The 27,494-nt window shown below is 39.7% G+C and overlaps 1 protein-coding gene across 1 annotated transcript; it reads left to right on the forward strand.

The window, feature by feature from the left end:
• Positions 1-337: 337 nt before the first annotated feature.
• On the forward strand, positions 338-27,030 carry LOC149184968 (uncharacterized). Its single transcript, XM_089415499.1, has 2 exons — positions 338-842; positions 26,951-27,030. Exons 1-2 carry the CDS (start codon positions 338-340, stop codon positions 27,028-27,030), a joined length of 585 nt encoding a protein of 194 aa, XP_089271625.1.
• Positions 27,031-27,494: the final 464 nt, after the last annotated feature.

The raw sequence follows: 27,494 nt of genomic DNA on the forward strand, positions 1-27,494 counted from the left end.
AAAAAGGATCGTATGAGTTAATTGATTTCGAGGGAAACAAGCTGGCGGAGCCCCAAAACAGGCTCTACCTAAAGAAGTACTTTGCTTAGTTTTGACCAGGCAATCGCTTCTTTGTATTTTATGTATATTTGTACATATATCATCGAGAGTTTTTCTGATATCAGCACTTTTTGGTCTGCTTTGGCAGGTGTTGATGGATGATTTGGTCTATTTTGGGTTCGCCGATGGTGCTAGTCGGCACACTCGGAATCTTGCTTCCACAGCTTGGGTACTCTATTATCCAACTGGTCAATTGATGGTATCAAGAGGCGTGTGCATCAGTCCTGCTTCAAACAATATGGCTGAGTATACTGCTATTATTAGAGGTCTACCCGATAGGATCAAGGATACTATCAGGCAGGACTGTGCTATGGCCTTGAGGAAGGCTAAGCCGCCCATGAGTAACCTCAGCAGGGATGAATCTTTAGCTCTCAGATCCTTAAACCAGAACAAGGATATCATTGTCCTGAAGGCTGACAAGGGTGGTGCCGCCGTGATTCTTGACAAGGTTGATTACCGCAGCAAGATGTTAGACCATCTTCATAATAGTGGAAGCTACAAAAAGCTCTCCAAAAATCCCTTGAAGAAGGTTGCTAGAAATGTGGCTATGGCTATTAAATCCATTAGCTCGTTGAGTTCATTACACCATAAGCTCATTGAAAGTAACCCGATTACTCCGAGAATCTATGGCCTCCCTAAGATCCACAAGGAAGGTGCCCCCTTAAGGCCCATCGTCAACACCATTGGAGGTCCTACTTATCTCCTCGCGAAGTTCCTGGCTTTAAAGCTTAAGCTCCTCGTTGGTAAGACTGAGTCCTTCGTAAAAGACTCTGCATCCTTTATCGACGAGCTCAAGGACATTAAGCTTGATCCTGGGGACATTCTGGTTAGTTTTGATGTTGTCTCCTTGTTCACTTGCATCCCTATTAATGAGGCCATGACTGTGATCAACCGCCTAATGGATCCTGACACAGCTAGGTTGGTTGAGATCTGTCTCACTTCAACCTTTTTCAGTTTTGAAGGGGAGTTCTTTGAGCAAACATGTGGGGTTGCTATGGGATCCCCCCTTTCCCCTGTTGTGGCTAATCTGTTTATGGAAGATTTTGAGTCCAAAGCTTTGAACTCTTCCCGACTCCTTCCTAAGCTATGGAAGAGGTTTGTGGATGACACCAATGTCATTTGGTCTCATGGCCAGGATGAGCTTGATCTCTTCTTTGATCATCTTAACAAGCAGTCCTCAGCCATTAAGTTCACTAAGGAACAGGAAGTTGATGGATGCCTTCCTTTCCTTGATATTCTTATTTCTAGGAATGAGGATGGCTCCCTGGCCCATCAAGTTTTTCGAAAGAAAACTCATACGGAGCAGTATCTTCATGCCAGTTCCCACCATTTCCCAGCTCAGAAGATGGGGGTTCTTAGTACCCTTGCTACTCGGGCCCTGAGGATCTCGGACAAGAAGAGCTTTGAGAAAGAAAAATCCCATCTGCTGGATGTCTTTGTGGAGAATGGTTACAGTAGATACCTGGGTCATAGGGCTTTCCTTAAAGCTTCCAAGAATTCTCTGGTGAAAAGAGAGCCAAGAGATCGTGTTCCTGGTGTCCTTCTTCCTTATGTTCAAGGGACCACGGATAGAATTAGTAGGATTCTCAGAAGACATAGTATCCCGGCATGCTTCAGGCCCCAGAACACCATCCATTCGTCTCTCAGATCGGTGAAGGATCCCATCGACCCTAAGGATATGAAAGGTGTTTATTTGATCCCCTGTTCGTGCGGGACCCCCTATATTCGGGAGACTGGTCGTTCCATTAATCAGAGGATTAGTGAGCACGCTGCGGATCTGAGGCATAGGAGATTTAAGTCTTCCGCTTTGGCTGAGCATGCGGAGAAAACCAATCATCATATTTGTATTGAAGAAGCGAGTGTTATTGCTAAGATTCCGCATTTCCATCATCGTAAATTCAGGGAAGCGCTAGAGATTGAAAAGAGACCTAGTAATCTCAATAGGGATGATGGTTGGAAAGTCAGCAAGTGTTGGGTCCCTGCCCTCTCCTCCTAGTGGTTTCCGTCCTCGTTGGTTTTTATATTGTTCTCCTTTTTTATGTTATCGTCATTATTTCGCCTCTCCTAATTTTATTTATGGACCTCAGTATAGCTTTTTTCTACTTATATTGCTTTTCTATTTTACTATTTAACTCGCTATTTTTATTATATTTAACTGTATACATTATTCCATTCACCTATTTTTCCCTTTTATTTTCTTACTTTATTTGTTATTATTATTAATATTATTATTATTATTATTAGTAAGTTTTATTAATTTAGTTATTTTAATTTGTTTTTATTATTATTTTTATTTTATTTATTTATTTATACTATTATTTTTATTTTTCTTTCAGTTTTGTTTTATCCTCATTTGGTTATTCAATTTAATTTTATTCTTTTTATTTTTATTTTTCGTATTATTTTATTTTAATTCACTTATTAATTTTTAGTTTTAATTAATTAATTTATTATTATTATTACTATTATTAATATTATTATTACTTTTTATTAATTAATTTATTTTTATTATTTATTTTCATTTACCTTTGGTCCTTCGTTAGGTTTTATTCCCCCTTTATTTATTACTTGATTACTTTATTTGTTTGTATTATTATTATTATTATTATTATTATTATTATTAATTTAGTTATTTTAATTTATTTTTATTATTATCTTTATTTATTTATTTATTTATACCATTATTTTTATTTTGTCTTTCAGTTTTGTTTTATCCTCATTTGGTTATTCAATTTAGTTTTATTTTTATTATTTTTCGTTTTATTTTTATTATATTTTTATTCACTTATTAATTTATTATTAATTTTTAGTTTGAATTAATTAATTAATTATTATTATTATTAATATTATTATTACTTTAATTATTTTATTTCTATTCTTATTATTTATTTTCATTTAGGTATTTATTCTTTACCTTTGGTCATTATTCCCCCTTTATTTATTATTTGATTTCATTATTCTTAGAGCTTTAGTATTATTTTGCATTACTAAGTTTTAATTTATTAATTAATTAATTTATTTATTTGTTTTATTTTTATTTTTACTATTGGTATGTGTTTTATTCCATTGATCCATGCGCGTTTTAACTCTTATTTATCTCATTTGTTTTATTCGATTTGGTTGTGGATTTATTTTATGAGTTTTTTATATTTTCATTCTCCCTTAATTTAGTAGTCTGTTGCAACTAATTTTCTTACTGTATTTTGATCCTGGTCCCTTGGTCATATTAGCGGCTGGTCAAACTAGCCGTTGGAGGCTCTACTCGGTCTATTTAACATGCTTCGCTAGATCTGTTCTTCAACTTGTCCTGACGATGAACCACACTAGTTGGTTCGAAACGCGTCGACAAATGATTTTCCATGTGATTTGCGCCGAAATCTTTCTCTAACATATACTGCTGTTATTAATTTATTATCCAAGGCAATCTCTCATGGGATCGACTTGTTGGTAGTATATCTTGATTCTCAATTGATAGTGTCTCAATTAAATAACATTTATCGGGTACGGGATCCATCTTTATATCGCCAGTATTTAAGGGTGAGGTTGTTGCAAATATCATTTACTTATACTAATTATTTGCATATTCCAAGATCTCATAATTGGTTAGCTGATTCTATCGCTAATCAAGCATTAGACTGGCATATTAATCATTCATCACAATAAAATCAAGCATCAAAAAGTCAAACTATATATATATATATATATATATATATATATATATATATATATATATATATATATATATATATATATATATATATCGTAAAACGTATCGAGTGTACATATGTGTGTCCAAAAAATATACAAAATTAGGACTCAAATGCCCATAATCATGTCCGGCATATCTAATGCCTTGGCTCAGGAGGAGCATCTAAGTATGTCACTATAGCATTGGCCACGCACCGAAAAATGCGAACCCAGTCACGTGGCATGCCAACCACATGACGCTGCATATCCTCAGGAAGGTTCTCTATGATGGCCATCGGTACTCGGCATCTCAACCTTGCCAAGTGTCGCTGGACATTGTTCAGAGTCCGTTCTGTATCAGCAGCCGTCTCTTTGGCTCCTCGGCCGCGTCGTCCATGCCGCGGGAATCCATCTGGTCGTACCGGCCCGATGTCTGGAACATGATCACCATATCAGTCATTTGAATCTCATCAAAAATATTTTTCAAAATTCATTTATTTGAAAAATCCAAAAAATCATAAAATAAAAAAATCTTACCAATCTCGCCCCATGCTGCATTCAGTGGTAACACTAGATCAGGATCTCCTCGGAAATCCAGCCCAGCATAGGGGTAGTCATCCACGGCGATGATCTGTTGATCCCACCAGGTGAAGAAGTCATCGTCGAAAGCAGTCCTTGGGACCTCCCCACCCCCCAGACGTTTCATCAGATAAGCCCACCGGCCCATGCGTGGATCGCGTGGGGTGCTGATGGAAGCTGCTACCCTGGGGCGGAGTGCGGGAATCTTCTCGAAAAAGAAAGTACACAAGATGCTCCCATATCCAAAGTTTTTAGTCTGACCCCCCCTAATAGAAGTGAGCTGGCTCTTCATGATGGCCAGAAGAGGAGTACACCAGTCGAACACAGTAGTGAGACAGTCAACTGCCACGCTCATGTTTTGCCCTGACACCTGATGCAGAGAGGATGATCCGTTCACCCGAGCCATGGTAAACAGGATTATCCGAAGTGATAAACTCACCACATGTGTGATGGAAATCTGGCTCCCAACCTTTTTGGGATGTCCCAGGCAGTATATCTGTACGTAATCCTCTATTGAGAGGGCACTCCGTGTCCTGCCCCAGGACTGTACTACCTCTCCCCTTCGGGAAAGGCCCATGATAAAATAAATGTCCTCCACTTCTACCCTGAGCGGCATCTGATCGATTATAAAAGCTTCCTCATCGACATCCCAATAACCAATGAGCGTCTCAAGCAGACGCGTGTTCGCTTTCATATTTGGTAATTTGAAAAATTTAAGCAAACCGCATCCCCGTAGGGCATCTAATGCTTCTGGACTGTTCATAACTTCATTGTCTACCGCTGCGTGCTCTCTTTCACGCCACGTGACAGGCATCCTGAGAAAAAAATGATTCAAAGCCGTTAGTTTTCGTTTAAAATGGTTCGCGGCGTATACGCAGGTTCCTGTGCACACAGTCGCGTATAGGGCCCGCGTGTACGCGGGTTCGATATTACCAACCTGCGTATATGCCGTGAGGAAATTTTGGACAAAAGTTCAACGGTGAAAACTCAATAAAAAATCCTAAAACTTGTCACAATCAATTGCAAGCTAAGTATAAGAGTTACCTGGAGGTTTTCAACAAATTTGAACGGTTGAATCTGGCTGTGGGAAGTTTGCTCCTTTTGCTCCAAATCTTTTGCTGTCAAACTCAAATGGTAAAAATGGTGAGTCAAAAATTCCTTTTATAAGTTTTGAAAATGCAAAATTTTTTCAAAATTTTATTTTGTTTAGCCTCATGTGACTTTTAACTTGGGAGCTTGGAATGTCGAGATTGGTCTGTTTTTCAGGACATTTTGGACGATTTTCAGTTTCGAGACGGTTCCATGACTGCTGACCCGTCATGGCAGGTATCGTGTTCCCACTGGCATATAGGTTAGGGACACCATTTTTCCGTTGCATTATGCATACTAGCCTCCATTTGACCGATACATCTGCCATAGGGTCGATCCCATCATGTTATGGTTCGTTAGCCATCTTCACTCGCCGATTCTTTAAATCATGACACGATGGTAGAGCCATCCTTTACATGGGCATCCTAGTTAGCACCTCACTGACATTTGTTGCCCATGCTGCTCCATTTTGAGTAGGCTCGGGAGTCCTCTGTAGTCCCGCCATGACTTATGCGTTGAAGATTCATTCCTCTTAGCTTCTCCGCTTTGTTCTGGCCATATACCCTAGAGGTTCCTTTGTGTTGAGTTGTACTACTGCATTGCATGTTGACCACTTGCACCTTTTGGCCTAGAGCCGGCTTCACTTGGACTCGTGTTTAAGCCAACTTTTGACCATGACATCTGCAAAATCAACCTTGCATACCCTTGACTTCGGCAGCTTGACACACCTTGACCCATGGAAGGAACATACCTTTGAGTGTCACTGACCAGTTTTCACCTCCCTGTATTGAGCACAGGAACGTTCCTTTCCCAGGAACTAGATCATCTATTTCACCGACACTTGTTCTTTCCACTGTACCATAGCATTCTTTTATTCTTTTTCTGGCTTAACAGAAAAAGACAAAAAAAATAAATATTCCAAAAAGAGCGGTAATGGGACATTATTTCCATTTATTGTTGGCAGCTAGAGTCAGTCGTGTCGCCCTTGAAAAAAGCACTCAAAGCAAAGTCTCCTCTGCATGGGTGGGATTTAGTTTGACTTAGGTACGCCATAACCTTGTTGTTGAGTCAGTTCTCCACCAATTGGTTATCTATTCCAATCATATGGAGGGTTCGTTCGTGCCTCCTGCATGGCGAACTTATACAGAGTCATCATATGCTGCCACATAGTCACATTGAGTTGTGCTTCTGTTCAAGGGAAGTTCGCCTGAGTCGGCCTCTCTGCGGTGTCTCTTGACTCATTTTTCAGTCGGCCATCCCTGGTTGTCAGTGTCATGTCTATCATCACATCAGTTATATTGGTCCTTTACTCGTGCCGGTTTGAGAAGGTCCCCATTAACTTCTTGCTGGCGGGTCTTGTCCTTATCGACGACGACATCTTGCTCTGAGGACTGGCCTAGAGCTACACCCTGGCCCTATTTTCATTATTGATAGGTTACCTTGTGCTCAGCATCGATCAGTATCATGGGTCTTTGATTGAGTGGTTTCCCTTGTGTTCGACATCAACTTACATTATCACACATTGGGATTCGTGCAGTACCTTGGTTTCCATTTGACCCTATTGGTGGATACCTCGCCTCTGTGTCAGCTTTCATTATTGGTTGGTTCAGAGGGTTTCTGCCGTGCGCTAGCCACATCTTGTGTACGCTGGAAACGTACTTCGGTTGGGTTACTACATCTTTTTCGTCCGATTCCTTCCACATTATTGGCCTACGGGTTACACTCGTGCTAGATTGATGAAGGATGCCTTAATGCCTTCCTTCTAGTGGATCTTTCCCTATCGACTCTGACTCATTGCTCTGGGGCAAAGATCTAGAGTCCATTTGGCAGTACCTTGGGGTTTGCAGTCATTAGTGGCAGATCCTTCGCTATCGACAGTGGGAAACCATCATTGTCTCCTGATTGACAGATTCTTACAGGTGTTCGACTCCATCTCATCAATTCACACTTGTTAGATTGTACTAGGTACCTTGACGCTCATTATCATTATCGGTGAGTAGTCTTGCGTTTGTTAACGGTATACATTAATGACCGGTAATCAAACGATTTCTCACATGGTCGACTTCAGATCATTTATTCCCATGCTGTAGAAATGTACCACGGCGGTCGGTGAAGACCTCAGGTTGTATCAACATTCATTGGTTCGCTTGACAGTTGCTCCTGTTGCTGCTAGTTGATACCACTCCACTTTATATGTTGCAGTCAGTCATGGCGACATTCTATATGCTGGCACCTGAGTTTGCAGTGTAGTACCATCCTATTCCATCATGTTCAGTTGGTACCTTTTTGGGATCAGTCTTTGATATCAGTGATCCGTTGCATCTTTCAGCATCATTGACAGTCTTATATGTGATATTCAGACATGTACTTGTTCATTATGATCAGATGATCCATTATGTATCTTTCAGTTATTTATACTTGTCTACTTAGTGGATCCGCTTGTACTTGATATGCGGACATGCTTCACTTTTTCTGAGCATGGGTATGCCTGCCTCAGACAGTGTTTCTTTCTGATCTCCTTTGGTGGCTTGGCAGGCTGAATTCTGGTGAAGTCCTCCTCGGTTTTTGACAGACTTCCTTTCCATGTACTCGCATAATACATTTCGGCCATCATGTACCCCTTCTGACCTCATATATTAGGGGGCACCTGTTATAGCTCCAAATCTCACTCTTATGGTTTGTGATGATGTACTCATGGCCTAGGGCAACCCCTCCTTCCAGACCTGGTCCTAAAATTTAAAAAACAGTGTTTTATCCCTTATACGCGACATTTCCCTGAGTTAAACGCGTGTATATGCGGGTATGTGTATAGCCAACCCGCGTGTATGTATTAAAACACTTAAAAAAATATAAAAATCCTCATTTTTGGGCAGAAATCATGGGTTTTACCTACTGATCACCTGTTAGTGCCCGTGACCCAACTATTCCCAACCAACTCCTAACTAAAAAACTACTTTGGAGATGGTATAAAAAGACCTCAAAGGGAAGGCCTAAGGGAGGAGAGAATAGAGAGAAAGGTTATTATGCTGAGATTTTTCCCTTGACTAGGTTTGAAGTCCTTTGTGCCTTCTGCACTTCCCCCATTTTGTACAGGAAACCTTTGTTTCCTTGTGTGTTGATGTTCATCCACCATTTATGACATCATGGAGAGAGGCATGGAAGGAGTTTTGTTAGAGGCTTGAGGCTGGAACGAATCTGGAAGGAAGCTTTGCTTGGAGCCTGCTGAAGGTGATTCAGGTGAACATATTCCTTTTTATGTACTTTATTTGAATATAATAAAAGAAACACATGTCTTGGTTCCCGAAATGAATCTTCTTTATGTTAATGATAGTCATGTTTAGAATTCATATGTAAATGGTTGTTTGGATTTCATAACTAACTACCTTTCTTTCTAACATGAAGATGGTTTCTTTATAAGTTTTGTCCATGTACTGTTGTGTTCTTTGAATTGGTTGTTTTGCAGGACAAAAGAGAAGAAGGGAACTCCAAGAAGGGTTTGGACCCTAAAGGCCTTCTCAAACGTAGGACCAAAGGTACGTACCCTTATCATAGAATTTGCTTACTATAACATAATGGCTGTATGAATGTATGTTTCTTTGAATAGATAACTTTCAGTCTGCTAGGGTTTCAACCCAAAAAGCCCTAGGGGAGTAATTCCCTCTATCAAACTCCTCAGTGGCATGGTTCTCTGCACAAATCATACATTTATTAGCACCTTTCATATCATCAGGACACTCTCTTAATTGTTTCTTTTTCCTACACTTTGGACAAAAAATAGACAATGACTCTTGTTCCTTTTCTAATTTTGACTTAAATTTCAAAAAGTGTATTTGTTTTCTAACAGTATTCATTATTTGAATTTTCATGTTCTCCATTTTATTCTCCAAGACAATGATCATAGCATATGTAGATCCCATTTTGTTATTTTTTCTTTGACCTCCTCTAATGGATCTAGATTGATTTTTGGAGAACTTCATGCACAAGCCAAAAATTTGTTCAATTTTTTTTTGAGCAATGTCTCCTTGTCCTAAGAAATTCATATTATGTCTAGAGTCCTCAGCAAGTCCTCATAGGAACAAGGTTTGAATAGTACTTAAATCAAATTTGTGTTTGGACCTTTGGAGTATATACAAAAATCTCTTTAATTAATCCTCCAAAGTCCCATAATCACCTTGTACAGTGGCAAAGATCTCATCCTGCATTTCTCTAGTTTTACAATATTCTTGATATTTATTCAAAAATACTCTCTTCACTTGGTCCCAAGAACTTACAGTGTTTCCTCCTAGTCCCATGAACCAGCGCAAGGCTGAATCCTTGAGAGTTGTAGGAAACAAATTTAATTTCTAGGCATCAGAAGAATAATCATAACTCTGAGACAATATATCAAAGTCAAGAATAAATTAATATGGGTCTTCATGCACCTTACCATGAAAGTGTGGAAGAGTTGAAGGTCAAATATTCTTCATTTGTACATTCACTTATGAGTTCACTATTGAAAATCCAAAAGTGGACTACTCTTCATTTACTTGGTTCTCGCCAGTCCCCTCTGCATGGTCTTCCTGATCATCCAATGTTGTGCCTCCAATTGGACCACTTCTAGAAGATGAAGGTTGACTAATGTTGAATTGAACTTGATGATCACCGTTAGCCCCCTTCTTCCCGTTTTTTGAGTTGTGTCACACCTGAATCACTGTTTCCAAAATCCAAGTGGATTGTTCCAGCATGATTAGTCTGGGTTTACTTGAACTTTCTACCAGCAAAAGAAGGTCCAATATGAGAAGAGTTTTCATATTTTTCAGTATTTTGTTGGCCTTTATTAGGCTTTGCACCCATACCTTTTGTAGGCATTCATTTAAAAAAAATCAAATCCAAAAAACAAAATTCAAATGCTTATAAAGAAAAAGAATCTGTTAATTGCTACAATGAATAATAATAATAATCAGCACTCATAAAATCCTCAAAATAATAGAAGCATACTGCATAAAAAATAATAAAAGACTTACCCCTATTGCAGAAAATGGAGAGTTCTTACCAATTTCAAATCACCTCCCCGATAACGATGCCAAAATGTTGGATGCAGGAATTGCGGTTGGGAAAACTCCTTCAACACTTAACTGTCAACTCAGGGTTTTCGTAAACTTAGAGACAAAGCATAGGAAATGCTAGAAATGAAATGAAATTTTCCAAAATCTATTCTTATTTCCTTAATTGTAATCTTGTAGAATCAAAAGAAAATATCACCCGACAATTTACACCAAAGATATTCTAGTGCTGGAATGTGGAAGAAAGTACTCTTGCGGGAAAATAAATGAAAGGAAATCTCAAACTTCTTGCAAACAATCTTGACTAATGAAAATTTAAATCTATGTTTCTCTTTAGTATCATTGTGTTACAGGTTAATAATTGGACCCTTGAAGATATCTGACTTCTTATATATCTTTGTCCATGCACTAAGCTATTATTCTTGTACTTTTGCAATGTGCTTGCACTAGTACCAGGACAAATTTTAGGTGCTGGAAGTATATTTTACACCTGTACTAAAGATTTATGTCTTCATGTAGGAGCTCTAAGCCTGAGGACTAGAGCACTTTGTTCCTGTATTAGGATATTGATTCCTGTACTCGAACAAAGATTCTTGCACCAAGTTTTCCAATCCTTCTTATAAGAAAATAAAGAATGAGTTAATTTAAAGAAAGAGCTTGCGAAGGCGAGCATAACTTCAAAATAAATTCCTCAAACAAAAATATGCTTCAACCAATCTTAATATCTAAAATAAGAATTAATTTCCAAAGTCAAAGCACACCCTTCTTTAATCAATGAACTCCTTCATGAAATCTAAATAAATCATCTAATTGTGACAGTAGGCTTCAATCCTATAATAGTTATTCACATGAACTGATCTGCATTCATAACCTTCTTAACTCAGAAAGATTATCTTTGAGAATAATTACACATAGAGTCTGATCTTTCCCTAATTAGTATGAAGTACAGGTACAAATTAGCGTGTTACAATGATGTTCAGTTTCAAATTACCAAAAGCATGTTTAGTTCGAGATATCAAGAACACTTCAGAATGAAAATCACGCACTGTAGAAACGCATTAAGGCTCATCAATAATATATGAATAAAATAATATTATTGTAATGAATAGAAGGAATCAATTTGGGAAACTGTAAATGCACTAGTGTAGGGATGCGTGCTTGCACAATCCGGGAAGAAACAATATTAAACTTTGGAGAAGAGAAATCATAAAATTAAACTCAGTCAAGCATGCATAGCACAGATCTGTCACACTGTGATGAAATAAAATCTAAGCTTTGAATAAGAATAAAGAAATATATTTAATTCACATTTTGCGTTAAATGAAATTAACACACCTTAATTGAAAAAGAAGAATACGAGGGAGAAAGAGCTGGGTTGGCTGGGCCCTAGCCAACCAACTCATTTCCCTGTTTAGGAAACATAAAGATTCAGCTCTTAATCAACACATCAACACAGAATTAAAATGAAATATTGAGAAATCATGTGCATTCCCTTTCTATTAATAATTAGCAAATGTGCATCATGAGTTAGAATCAAGCCCAAAATGACGATGATACTTGCAAAATTACAAAAGAACAAAATTACAATATCCTTGCTATAGCTATCGCTCACTACCATTTTCTATCTGAATCCTATACTTTATACATTCATCCAGGCCTGTGGCTGTAACCAAATTACATCAAGGGTTCCAATCTGAGCCTTTCAGCTATAACAAAATAACAATAACAATTCATACTAAGCCTTTTGGCTATAACAAAATGCTAATTTAAGTATTCGACTGAAAACCCAATCTCCACCATATCCCCGACTTTTCTCTGCTCCAAGCCCAACTTGAGTTGATCGTTCTGGAACAAGGTGTCTACATGAAGTGGTGAGCTGTAATGATAGTTAAGGATTTTCCAGTGGTGCAGGAATCCTACCTACACTCGGCCATGCTAACGGGATGATCAATACATTGCCTATCAAATACTTTAGGAAAAGAAATATTAATTGCAAAGAATATTAAAGGTAAAAAATATATGAAAATGATTAATTAAGCACATTCATAACCCTTCAACATGAAATATAAAGCTAGTGTAAGAAAAGACATGATTCTTGGAGTAGTATAGGAATAAGGAGGGTTGCAAGGTTAAAACAAAGGTCTAAGGTTATGGTTTTGAAGGGAAAAGGGGTTAAAAATGAAGCAATTTAGCCTACCAACACAAGGCAAGAAATAAAATAGGCATGCAAGAAAATAAACTGAAAGAGACTACTCCTGCTCCTAAGCTAATGGTGCATGGACCTGATCACATGAACTAATATTTCCAATGCAGCCTCGGACACATTGCTCGACCCATGTTGGTGAAGGCTTGTTCTGTGATTAAGCCTGTTGTGAGAACTAGCAAACAAGAAAGATATAACAATGAAGAAAAACACACTTCATGTTTAAAGTTGTTCGTATGACATAAGTAAGTGCAAGTACATGACATGTGGTTTGTGGACTTATCACGGCGATGTGAGACACTGCATGTAGCTTTGAAGTATACACATACTCTTGACTATGACATGCAATCAAACAAAAGAAACAAAGACAACTTGTGTTGTGCACATGTGCTTGCGATGTAAGAATCCTCCAATGCATGAGTGACGGGATTTTGCAACTAGAGTGGAGGAAGCATGCTCTATGTGTGAGATTGATCTTCAAGGCATACAGATGAGTGATGAGGAGCCTCCGGTGATTGAAAAATTTCCTGATCGGAAGTGAAACCAACCTTTGGACAATGAACAAATTCATCCTTTTTGTTTTTGGAAAATGGAGATGGAAGATCAAGTAGATTTTCAATGAATAATTTATCCTCTCTGTTGTCGAATGATGGAATGACCTCTGTTAGAAAATTATATATTACGGAGCAATGGAACACATAAAATATTGCAGAAATATAAGCACAGAAATGCACAAAACAAGAGAGACACAGATATATGTGGTTCACCCAGTTTGGGCTACGTCCACCCCGAACAGCCAGTCCTTCCTTTCTATTATCCAGCAAAATGAAGAGACACAACCTACAGCAAATCCGCTATAATATCCTTTGTTTTCTCTCACAGTCTCACCTCTTTGTTTGTCGCTCACAGAATACACATCTATCACACAGCCTCAAATACAATACCCTCATACAAAGAGAGGGGTTACCTTCTAGGGCAAAAAACCCTAAACTAAACATAAGTTCTACCGTCAGATCATCCGCCTAATGAACAGCCCAGATTGACTAGAAATTACTATACTTTTACAAGGCAATTTTACAGCTGTTTTTAGCTTCGGGGGCGCTGCCCCCGAAACCCCCTGGACCCCCCCTGCAGCGAATATTTTACGGGCGGCGTTGCCGCCCCCATTTCGAACTGGGGTCCTATGTGGCGATACCTTTGAATATAGAAGATAATCAGGCTCCACACCCAACAAACTCCGGTGTGTCCTGCAAGTGATCAACATTGGGTGCATCTGTGGATGAAGATAGACATGTGAAATCATGGGTGGCAGGTTCACCAAAGATGTCAGGAAATGATGGAGAAGGCTCGGGCAGAATGGGGTCATCCTTCGCCCGATGTTGATTCTCAAGCTCCCAATCATACTCTTCATGAATGACAACGCATGTTGGTTGTGTAACATGGAATCCATCGATGGCTTCATCCTCATTCACAACAAGTGTATAGTATGGAATGGAAGAACAAAAGACAGTATCATCTAGAGGATCATCTGAGTACGAAGATGGAGGTTGTGGTACAAAATGCATATGACAACTGGATGGACTCACAACCAAATCTGTATGAAAATTAAGCAAAGTGATGTTGGGAGGATGTGATAGCTGAATAGATGTGTGTGCCTATTCTCCCACATCACTATGTAGTGGTGGAGTTGTTTGATGAGGGGATGATGGACAGTCACTTATGACAGTGACCATATCCATCTGTGATTGCGCAACTCCATCACGGAAGAATGTTGAGCGAGGTTTCAGTTCAAATTTCTTCTTGGGATGGGAAGATTTCTTAAGATAATATTCAAATCGGTCCCAAAGATAAGGAGGTCTCATCTCACTCTTCAAAGCTTAAAATTGTAAATCATGGAAGCGCTATCAAAAATCCATAGGCGATTCATGTAGAGCCTTCCGTTATTGTAACAATTTATGGTCAAGATGTTTTGGATCAAAATGATAGAAAGTATCTTCAATGAGATCACAAAAGTGCTCAAGTGAGTGCACGCTATCAGTCGACAAGCTGCATAGCCATTGACGTGGGGATTCATGAAGTGTGTATACAAGTAGCAGACTGGCCTATTCATCAGAACATCCATATTCCTCGTGAAGCATGGAAAGGAAGTCATGTAATAGATTAGGCCAGGCCACTTCGCCTTCACCATCATACATGTATGTAGACAAGAGATCAAAAAACTCCCTCAAGATTGTGACAGATTCGGCATATGAAAGACATCGTGGAGGGTTGACAGTGCAAGACTCCATGATAGATGTGAATAAGTTCAAAATAGGATGATAGGAGATAGCTTGTCATCAGGCCCTCCTTCTAGCGCCATAAATGTTGACAGTATTGGACCCGCCAACATGTGATGGGATCTCCCCGATAAGAAGTCCTGATTAGACCTTAGACCGTTTGGTGTAGGATTCCCAGTAGTGGGTTGTACGGTAATGCCTTGACCGCGGTTTCTCATAGAGGCAAGTAAGATGTCCTTGTTGGTATCAAGTGTGTGACATATGTAGTAAGTCAAGGAAGGTGCATGAGTGGTTCTAACACAAATAGGGTGAGGTGAGTGTGCCCCTTGTAAACCTATGATAGCATGGAGTTACGAAGGGAACACACGAGAAAAGATGCATCGCAACATGGAAGCCAAGTAAGCTAGAAATCCAAAGTGATGGTTAAACCAACAACACATTTCAGAAAGATTCACACATATATATACAAAAATACCTACGCATGCATGTGTAAGAAAATAGATACATATATCATTTAGAGTACTCAAGATAGCTGAAATACAATACAACATATCCATGAAACATGTTGGCTCTATTATATTAATAAGTGTAAGTTCCAGTCATACAATACATCGATGTCCAACCACTAGTTCTGATAACGGAACATTACAGTCACAACTGCTTGATCCTCCAAAGAGATATACTAGCTATGTGTAGTGGAGAAGCCAAGGCTCATTACAATACTACCCAAGCTTTCTCTAAGATACTCCTATCAGAAGCTTGGCTGACCAAAAGCCTATACAATGAGTTATGAGAGACTACTTATAGCAAAGGGTTGGGTGACCCTTGACACTCCCCTTTGTGACAGTTCATCTACCCTCATGACTCTTCATCTACTCTATGATTGTTACATCCAACTATCGACACTTGAACTTACACTTGAAAATACGTTACATTACAATGCACATGTACCACATGGCTTGAGAAATCCATGCAAGACATCACAATGACTTGAACAATTTTTGGAAGACTAGCTCTTCGACATCATCATGGTGGTCGAGAGTAGCGAATTGATGCGAGGCTTGGTAGTCTGTGATGGTGTCTGTGTACTCTATGGTGACATATTTCTGGAACCTATCTCTTGCCTCCATAACATCCTACTGCACTGCTTGGGCCCCTTCTTCCAACTCGTCTGATAGCATGTACATCATTGTCTTCACTACGGTGAGACCAACAACATACTTGTGCATGTTGTCTGCATTGATGGACAAGTATGGGATGGTGGCTATGTGCATCAACTCATCAAAGTATGAGTCAAGCTCTAGTCAGACATGTGGCTTTGTCTTCATCCAGGTGAGTTTCCCAATAGATGGGATCACATATGCATGCACAAAAACATCCATACTCTTGAATACACGTGCATGGGAAGCTTGTAGGCTAGTGATGAGCTGTGAGAGCCCTTCATAGCTTCGGATCTAACTCTATATGTGTGCCTTTAGCTCGATCACTCTGGGCTTCATGATCTTAGGCAAGTGAAGCAGGGACCCCTTGTATCTCATCGTCCATGTTTTCATGTAAGCAAGAACAACATGCACATTTGACAAGATACATTCTCTCCTAGCACATCACTACTGCCACCCATTAACATGGACAAATGCCTTATGCAAGGTACCAAACTTGGAATACAATGCTCGAATGACTATGTCAAGAGACAATACTTCATCCAATATTACCTTATTCAATTCTGTCCAGGCAGATGCTGTAACTAGTTCTCCTCCCTACTTGGCCATCTGTACCTCCTTAGCCATTTGCTCATTCTCAGCTATCAAGAAGAGAATACTCGAGCTAGTGGCTTTGGCATATACTCTAGTAGCATTGGCCAATGTTGTTGGGCATTTGCGCATGTCAGACACGATCATTCTTTCCTCAAACTGCATAGGAGATGTATGATCATCCAGAGTTGACACTCCACGAGATTTCACAACCCGATGTTGAGACTCGTCAAATGAGATGCTATGCATCTCTCCTTTTGGTTGATCTCCAAGGATCTCAGTGTCTCCTTGGTCGCTTGGGGCTTGCTCGTCTTCTAGACACGGTGAAGTTGGTGGGTTGACCTATTGGTGGTGAGGCATGAGGTCGATGTCTTGCTCTAACTCCTATTCCTCCATATCCATATCCATATGTTCAAGTGCCTACTCTATCTCCTGAGTGAATTCATGTTCCTTTGATGGTTCACCCTGTCTGCCTAATGCCAGCTGTTCTGATGAGTTTACTATCTCTACAGGTGTAATTTAATTTGTCTCCACAAGTTGCACTCCCTGTTGTACATGTTCCTATTGTGCTTACTTCTCTAGTATGTGCAACCCTTGTTCCTTCTGGAGTTTCTCCTTCAACTCATGCAACTACTTCTTTGTTTCCTCCATTCTTTGTTTCTCTCTCTACCTTTGCGCATTTCTCTTGTGACGTTTTTACCTATATTTCCAAAGCTTATTTCTACACAAGTGGGTATGCTCGAAACTTGTATCTTTGCTCTTCCTCCATGATGTTGACAATCTTCCTCTTGCCCTTGTCACTCACTGGTATGTTTGCCTCTATTGTTGTTGCTTCTTCTGGTGCTCTCCGAGATGCTACTTCACATTTCCTCACTATCCATTCCATAGTAAGGCCGACTGGTTCATTGAGTCTGGAGGAATTGTAACAATATCTCCATGGGTCTTCCTCCTCCCAATGACATACCCCGTCGATCCAGTTAAACTATACCCTCACGCAGTGATCTTTCACAAGACAATGTGATTCATATGGATTGTAACTTCAGAGGTAAAATGCATATTTCTTCATCTACTCTACTTCGACATATGCATTCTTGAAACTCTGTATATCGTATAACCTTGTCCGCAGTGGAAGAGCGGGCCAAGGTGCCTTCTTCTTCTGGTGTAGCCTAGCTGTCAATCCTACCGAGATGTGATATGATACTTCCTACATGACGAGTCTCTCCAAGGAAAACTTTGGTAGAACATGTAGAGGATTCTCCACATTATACATCTGTATGAAGGTGCTGGATCGGTGCCTCCATTGTTGCCTTCAACATGTAGGGTGGATATTGTTCGAATATCATCCTGTAAACCGGGGTGAAAAATTGATTGGATAATTGTGTGATAAATCCTTTGAAGCTGCATTCAGACAACATCTTACAATAAGTGTTCACAATAGCCTCCACTGGTGTCCATGACCACCTCAAGCCTAGAAACTCCTAACGAGAACAGATTTCATCCAAGATGTAGGCATACATGTATATTTCTACTTGCATACCTATGGGTGGCTGTCAAGCCCTTGTTACCTGTTCCTTAACCTAATGAGCCATGTCAAACAAGTTGATGTTTTCCCTTCTCTGGCTAGTTGGTCCAATGCGAGCCCTTGTTACATGTTCCTTAACCTAATGAGCCAACATGTCAGATAAGTTGCATGTTTTCCCTTCTCTAGCTAGTTGGTCCAATGTGATCATCCAAATATATAGGAATATTTCCGTGCTTTCTTAGCCGTATAGATGACATGAAAAGATGACCAAGCATTGATACATCTTCCGTAGTTTCTTTGTCTTGAAGATATGGTTGGGTGTCATCCAATTTAGCTGGCTCCTTCACCCAGTTCTTCAAGATATATCTGGAGTTGGCATTGCTACTAGGTATGCTGAACGGAGTCTCCATGATGATCATGGGCTTCGACATTTGATACATCTCATCATAATCCTGTGCCCTGAAGGTAGAAATCCCCATCTCGCTAACACTGGTCAATGTCATCATCCTAGGATCAGTGTGCGAGATGATCCAATGTATCATGTCCATGCATGGGAGCATGGGATACCTATATGCAATCTGGTATAAGCCCAAATTATGGATGTTCAAATAGACTTGGTGGTCTTCGAGGTCTTCCCCAATTGTGCCTACAAATTCATCATTGACCTCTTGCCATTTCAGCTTGATGTCCTTATATACAATTAGCTTGGTATCTTCATAGATCGGTAGACTTGTAGACACTCACTCAACTACTGCTCCAATTGCACTTCCATAAGTGTCCTTTGATCCTACTCTCTTCGAGGCCATTTATCATGAACTACTAAGAGGTGGACGAATACCTACTAGATCTAGGGACAAAGTGACATGCATGGAAAGAAATATGTCAGTGAAAACCAAAGCAAACTTGAGCAATGAAATGCAACATACCTGGGGATTGAATGGAATGGATTGAGAAAATTTTCCTAGGAGGTTGGGAGACTGGGTGCTAGAAATGCATAGAAGGGAGTTTGGACTACCTAGGGAGGCTATCTGGCTACTAGAATTGTGCAATACGCAATCTAGGTTGGCCTACTAGTTGCTTGAATTACGCAATGCCCAATTTCATTTGGCAATGGTTACAGGCCCATTGACTACATTATGCAATTTGCTGGGCTAGCAATAACTATCTCTTAGAATTTTTCAATGCAAGACTGGAGAATAGTCACTGGGCATAAATGAGCATTTCCTGAGAGGAAGAAAAATCCTTCCCTCTCAGAATTGTACAATGTTGTCATGGTGAGGTTGAGTATGGACCAAGGCTGGCTAGTCTTGCCGACAGGCAACTGAAAGCAAATGTGAAAGTGAATGCATGGTGATATTGAGTGCTAGCAAGAGTGAATGATTGTGCATGCAAACAGTGAATGAAAGATTCAGAAAACAAAACAACATGCATGTGGGTGAAGCATGTCGCCGAATCGGTGACGATTTGTTAAAAATAATTTCATGCATGTGAGAGAAGTGAGATGCTAATGAAAACTGAAACGGTGCTGGTCCAAGCTAGTATGCATGTAAATGACAGCAAGCTTTCATAGAAATTAGGCAAACAACACTCACACAAGCAGAAACACAAAAAGTGATTGAAATGCTACAAAAGAGAAGTTAATCTAACTTTCCCATTAATAGCTGAGTTGGATGTGTCGAAGAATAATGGATGTGCTATGTGATGTCATAGCTCCAATATCGATGTGAATAAGTGACCTCTGAAGCGTTGAATAAATAATTTTGAGGCTCATGACGCACATGCCATAAATATAGGAAAAAGTGACACTTGGAGGAAAGATTCTAAAATGATCTTTGCATGTAACCTCCAACTATAAAAATAGCTCCCTAAAATCTAGGGATTCGTTTTGCATGTTTCCTTTTTCTATTCCTGGAGAAAGCAGCCTGTGCATGTAAGTCATGTTTTTCCAGTCCTCGGTGCAATGGGTCAACTCAATGGCACATGCAACAGTCTGCTTAGTTGAGGGGAAAAATGCACATTTTTGGGAGGGAGCTAGGATTGCTGCCCAGAAGGTTTTCACAATTTCTGTGCTGAGTAGCCAATTGCTGCCAAGAATTACACAATTTCTAGGTGGATCAGCCTTGCTGGGAGGAATTGGTAATTTTCTTAGTGAACCTTGACAGGAAGATTTATGCAATTTTGGAGCCTAGCAGGCTACCAGATAGAATTGCGCAATTTTTGGAGGGAAGGTTGGTTCCCCTCTAGAATTGCGCAATTTCTTGAGTGAGTTGTTCAACCTACAACTAGACCAAGTCTGGAGAAATATCCAGTGAGGGGGATGTAACAAGATCTAAAGCATAGGCTGGCAGTCTGCTAGAAAATCACTGAAGCTTGTGTACTTGACAGTGCAAGACATGCTACTAATGATGGTTGGTAGGGAGGCTTCAAAACAAAGCAAAGGAAAAATTTTGGAGGGAAGTTGTAGCCGCTACAACACTCTCTCATAGATTTTTATCGATATATGGCACTTTCTCAAACTCCCAAAGAATAAGGAGAAAGATGACTTTGAAGTCAACCAAGTCCATATTTTAGAAAAATGGGTCAAACCCCAAATTTGGTTAACAATGTGCATCCTTTTTAATGGATCCTTTTTATTTGGGTTATTAGTAGTGTTGTATGCTTGAACCTGCATGAAAATGAAATGACAAATTTGCCTGGGTTATGTTCTCATTCCACATGGGAACCCTGAGGTTGCAACCCCCATCCCACATGGCTTACCAAAAAGAAAATATGGTAACATATATATGTAACCAATTATAACATATGTGTATGGTGGGTCCAACATTTTACATTGTAAGTCCAATATCATGGTGGGTCTAGTGGTCTAGTTCGATATATGTTCGTGTGCAAAGTCCAATATAATGTATGTTTGACCTCGCATGTTTGGCATCATGACTGACATGGTGGATATGATGCAATATATGTTTTGACCTTATAGCACCAATTTTCAACATGGCTAAATAGTAGACACATACATCATGTACATAATACATAGTATAACCAAGACACATGGTATGGATTAGGTAGCACAATGGGTGACATGTCAGCCTAGTGACCTGGACACATGGCATGTAAAGTATGTGATTTTTAATGGAAAATAGTGTTAATATTATTGAAAAATGACCAAAAAGGTGGTACATGACATAATGACATCACACTCACAAGAGTGATCGTTTGGCCATGGGCACCTAGGCCCAGATCATATGACATGGTCACATGAGAAAGAATAAGTTTGTTAAATCTTGGTCACATGATCCCGTCATATTAGTCAGCTCCATTGACAGTTGATGGTAGGGTTCGTCCCCATAATATCATTTCACTACATGTATATATATTCGTCTTGATGGCATGATATCACATCATCCATTCAACATAGTTACGACACAATATATGTGTTGCTATGTGGTTCAAAAGTTGTGTTGCAATTTTGTGGTCACATGATCAAGATTTGGGTGTTTTTCTTGTGTCCTAGTATATGGTTTAATAACACATATATAAATTTCTTAGGGCCAAACTATGTGAACATAGTTCATGGCCAAGTTTCTTTCATTCCTGGTTTTCTCTATACTAGTCATGGGTTTGAGTCTAGTTAAATTGGTTCAAGTTGTATTTTTTTTGGGTCTTCAGAACTAGCACATTGAGAAGTACATTTTGATGAACTTGAGGAATGCATTAGAATGAATCTACGGGGTGCATTCTATCGATCATGCACTAAGAAGTGAATTCTCTGGACTACAGATCATAAAGGTACATTTTGTCGAACCATTAGGGTCATTATTTTGAATCGCTAATTTTTATAATTTTTGTGGGTCATTTTGATGTCCAAATTTATTTTTGTAAAACGGAAAATGAAAAAACCATTTTTGTGATATGAAATGGAGAAATGAAAAGTCATGAAAATAATTTTTTTTGGGAAAGAGGTTATATTTCTTTTGTTATTTTTGAAATTCTCTAGGGCTTACCAATAGGGTTAATCTTGGTAATTAAAATGTTATTATTGATGATTTAATAATAAGTTGAGGTACAATTGATATGATCATATTTATAAGGGACATTTATTGTGTTTTGAGCTTGTGGATCCAATTTGAAAGATTGTGAAGGGTGGTACACTATGTTTTGGTGAAGGAGGTGGGTGCATCCATAAAATGTTGGAACCTCATTAGGATGAATCCTACAATAGATTGGTGCATTAAAATTCATTCTAGAGGTTTCTTCCTTAATATTTTTGGAGCTTATAGCAAGTTAGTGTTTATTGATTTCAGAGGTGGCTGCCTCCATGAGTTTGGATCCCACATCAGGTTGGTGCCAGCATCAGGTTGGAGCCTACATGAAGTTGGTGTTTGCATCAACTTGGAGCCTACATGAGGTGGGTGCCTACATGAGTTTGAATCCTAAGTCAAGTTGGTTCTTGCATATATTTAGAGGTTGGTGCCTCTAGTAAGTTGGTGCCTTTAGCAGGTTGGTGCCAACAAATTAATGTAATCAAATAATGAATAAAATAACAATAATTTTAGTATTCTCACACAAAAATTTCCATGTATATGTGGTGATTTTATTTATTGACGAATTTTTATACTTTCAGTTATGATGAATTATTAAAAATTGTTAGGTTGGCCATTACATCAATTGACACACCCCCCTTCTTAGTGTAGCCATAATTTTAAGAGTCTACAGAAAATTATCCACAATAATTCCAAGGTATTTGGGGAGATGCATAAGGGTATTCCACTTGCATAGCATTGTGATCATTAGTGGGAATTTTAATCACCTTTCTAATTATTAGCAGAGCACCTAATGGTTTGCACATTAAATTATCAAACTAGGGTTCTAATTGAAATTATGTTACTGTGTAATGTATATGGAGGCCACCTTTTCTTATTTTCATTGGTTAGTTCTCATAGTTGTAGTTCAAATAACTTACCCTTATAGAAAAAGTATAAATGATATCATAGAAAATTTCTGATAGCTCTACCTATTCACAAAAAATTCTAAAAGGAAGTAAATTAGAATTGCAAGAAATAAATTCACTAAATTTAAATTGTATAGGAGGAAAATTCACACATGATGTATATGAAACTTACACAATTAGTTTTCTAAATAAAATATACCCTATGGTTGATGCAAAGGAAGCCTACTCCATGATAGTTGGAAGGAAATCCACTCCTTTCTAGAAAAGAAACTGTTGTGGCAGCTACAACCACCCTTCAAAATTTTTCCTTAGCCTATTTTGGTGTCTTCCTACCAACCTTTCACAGCACTTTGTCTTTCTTCGTCAAGTGCTCAAGCTTCAGTGTTTTCCTTACACAAAGGCAGCCTGTCAATCACAATCGAACCATTATCCTCACAAGTTATTCACCCGGACATGGTCTAGATACATGCTGAGTAGCTTCCCCTTGAAAATTACGCATTTCTGGAGGGAAACCAACCTTCCCTCTAGAAATTGTACGATCCTTTTTGACAGCCTGTTGGGCTGCAGGATTGCACAATCCTGCTAGCCAACCCTCCTAGCAGGATTTGCACAAATTTTCACAGTAGCAAGCTATTCAGACCATGATTTTTATAAATTTGCGTAGCAGTCAGCTGCTCTACCCAGGAATTGCGCAAACCCTCTGGGCAGTCAGCTCAGCTCACGGCCATGAATATTGCACATTTTTCCCAAGCAGTTGAGCAACTGCATGCATGAACAGTTCGATTGACCAGTTCCACCCAGAACCGAGGAAACTTGACTTGCATGCATGCATGACTTGATCTTCTCAGAATAGCAAGGAACAACATGCAAAAGGAATCCCATGATTTAGGGAGTTTTTTTAGTAGTTGGGGCTTACATGCAAAGCTGTTTTAGAAGTTTTGCTTCAAGTGTCACTTTTTCCTAGATTTGTGGCATGCATGTCATGAGACCAAACTTATTTATTCAACACATAAAATCTCATTCATTCACATCGATATTGGATATTTGACATCCCACAACACATCTAGGACTCTTTGACTCATCCAGCTCAGCTATTCACGGGTAACTGGCCTCAACTTGTCTTTTTCAACATTTCTGTCGCTTTTTGTGTATTCGCTTGTGTCAGTGTTGTTTTCCTGATTTCTTTGAATTCCTGTTATTGTTTACATGTATTCTAGCTTGTCCTAACTCTGTTTCAGTTTTGGTTTCTATCACACTGTTGTTGCATGCATGATACTTTTTTGCATGGACGTTTGCCCAACTGGCGAATGACCTCACCCACATGCATGTTGATCTATTTGCTGAATCTTTCATTCATGTTTTTAATGCACTATCAATCACTTCTACTTAATCAATTAGTGCGCCATGCATTTCACTATATTAGTTTCTTTTAGTTGCCAGTCGCCGAGTCAGGCCAACCTTGTCCCAGGTTCTACCTTCACCAAGGCTGCATTCTGCAATCTGGGGAAGGAACGCTCACCTTCTCCCCCAGAAATGTGCGTTCTTGCCTAGAATTGGTCTCCAAGACTACTTTGTGCATTTATGGAGGATTGTGGCTGCTTAGATGAAGAAATTTCCCAAATCTGTCCTTGGGCCAGCAATCCTTCCCTACTGGAATTGCCCATTTCACAATCCCAACAGCCAGCTACCTGACTGGATTGCGCATTTCGCTAATCCAACAGCTAGTCCTACCTCCTAGATAGCCTAAACTACCTTTTGTATAGTTCTGGCTACCACTCGCGCAGCCTCCCAATAAAATTTGCGCAATCTTGCTCATCCATTTCCGAGGTATGTCTTGTGTCCTACCCTGGATTTTCTTTGTTTCCATTGACTTATTTCTTGCCAAGCATGATGCTTGTTTCAAGATTTTTCAGGTGTTCTTCTATCTTAATTGATTTCAAGAGAACAAGATCATAGGACACTGATGGAGTTGCAATTGGAGCAGTTGTTGAGTAGGTGTCCTCTAGTCTGTCAATCTATGAAGATATGAAGTTGTATCTAGACAAGGACTTCAAACTAAAATGGCAAGAGGTTAATGAAACATTCGCAGGCATTTTTGAGGAAGGCCTAGAAGATCATCAGGTGTATGTGAACATTCACAAGTCTAGCTTGTACTGGATTTCATGTAGATACCTCGTGTTCCCATGCGCGGACATGCTTCACTGGATCATTTCTCACACTGACACCGAGACGATGACCTTGAGCAGTGTCAGTGGGACGAATCTTGTAACCTTCTGGGCACAAGATTATGATGAGATGTATCAGATGTTAGAGGCCATGACTGCCATGAGTCCTCCATTTAGCTTACCCAGTAGTAGAGGTAACTCTAGAGACATTATGAAGGATTGGGTAAAGGATCCAACTCGTTTGAGGATGGCACCCAACCAGATCTACAAGACAAAGATATTGAGGAAGGCGTACCAATAGTTGGTCATATTCGCATGTCGACTGGATGGCCAAGCAAGCACTGAAACATTTCCTCAGAGTTGGGTGATTGCATTGGACCAACTGGCTAGAGAAGGAAGACCATGCAACTGGTGCAGCATACTGGATCACTAGCTGAAGGAATAAGTCACGAAGGCACGATAGACACACGAGGGTATGCATGGAGAGATTTATATGTCTTCTTACATCCTAGATGTAGTCTGTGGCCGACATGAGTTCCCAAGCTTGGAGTGGGCATGGTCACTAGCAAAGACTGTTGTGAATACATATTTTAAGTTATTATCTGAACGTCGCTTCTAGGGAGTAATCATACGGCTGTCCAACCATTTTGTCACCCAATTTTATAGGTTGATATTCGAGTAGGATCGACCCTGCATGTCAAATGAAGAAATGGAGGCATTGTTAGGCATTTCAGATTGGTATGCCTCACTGTTCAACAATTTCATCTGAATGTTCAGTGCGAAGAAGCCTCCACATGTTCTGCCAAAGTTTTCCTTGGACGTGCTTGTCATGAAGGAAGTAGCATACCATATCTTAGCAGGATTGACATCGACACTACAGCGGAAGAAGAAGGCATCTTGGCCCACTCTTCCATTATGGATTGGGTCTTATGAGATTTGGAGTATTAATAAAGCAGATGTCGAAGCAAAATAGATGAAGAAGTACTCATTTGACCTTTGAAGCTTCAACCCCTATGACCCACATTACATTGTGAAGGATCACTACATGAGAGTTCAATTCAACTCTATCCATGGGGAATTTCATTGGGCCGAGGAAGACTCATAGAGGTATTTCTACAATTCCTTTAGACCCGATGAAAAGGTTGGCTTCATCATTGAGTAGTTAGAAAGGCAGCATGAAGCAGCATCGCGAAGAGCACCAACAATAGTAGCAGTAGCAGTAGCAGCAGAGGCAACAAAGCCAAGCATACCTGTGCACGAAAAAGGGAAGAGGAAGATTGTCGACTACATGGAGGAGGAGAAAAGCTGCAAGTTTTGAGAAGATCCACTTGTAGAACAAGCAACTATGGCTACTCAGGGAAAGAGGCAGCAGTGCAACAAGCGAATCACGTGAAGGCAGAGGGATAAGAAGAGAATGGAAGAAGAAGAGGAGTTGCATAAGCTGAGGGAGCATCTTCAGAAAGAACAAGAGCCACACCAATAGGATAAGGGAGCGCAATAGCAACAGATACATCAGGGGGCGCATCATGTGCAGATAGACGAAGCAACGCCTATAAAAGTAGTTGATTCATCTAAACAGATGGCATCAGGCGAGATGGCATCAGGCGAGCATAGTGAACCATCGCAGGGGCAAGACTTTGCTCATGAGATTGAACTGGCACTTGAATAGTTGGATGCAGACATGGAGCAATAGAAGTTAGAATACGACATCGAACTCATGCCTCAAAACAAAGAGGTCGACTCACCCGATTCATTACATCTTGATGATGAGAAAGTCTCAAATGACCAAGGAGGCACTAAGATACTTGGTGGTGACTCAACCAGAAGCAGAGATGCACAACATCCCCTTTGAAGAATCTCATCATAGAGTTGTGTAGTCTTAGAGAGTGCTGACTCGGAGGAGCAAACATCGCCCACACAAGTTGAAGAACAAGTGATCGTGACTGATGTGCACAAGCATCTAGCTGTTTTGGACGATGCAACTAGAGTGTATGCCGAAGCCACTACCTCAAATGTTTGCTTCCTCATAGTTGAGAGTGTGCGAATGGCGAAGGAACTATAGGTAGCCAAGCAAGGAGGGGAATTAGTGACAATGTCTGCCCAAGTTGAACTGAAGAAGGAAATACTAGATGA

The sequence above is a fragment of the Pinus tabuliformis genome, chromosome 3_2, assembly GCF_031772625.1.
Source record: "Pinus tabuliformis cultivar Carrire ecotype Pingquan chromosome 3_2, CPIR1, whole genome shotgun sequence".
Classification (NCBI taxonomy): Eukaryota; Viridiplantae; Streptophyta; class Pinopsida; order Pinales; family Pinaceae; genus Pinus; species Pinus tabuliformis.

Coding starts and splice junctions, on each gene's coding strand:
- LOC149184968 (XM_089415499.1), top strand. CDS start 338: ATGGCTGAGTATACTGCTATTATTAGAGGTCTACCCGATAGGATCAAG. Junction 843..26,950: donor AAAGCTTAAGCTCCTCGTTG/GTAAGACTGAGT, acceptor AGATGGCATCAG/GCGAGATGGCATCAGGCGAG.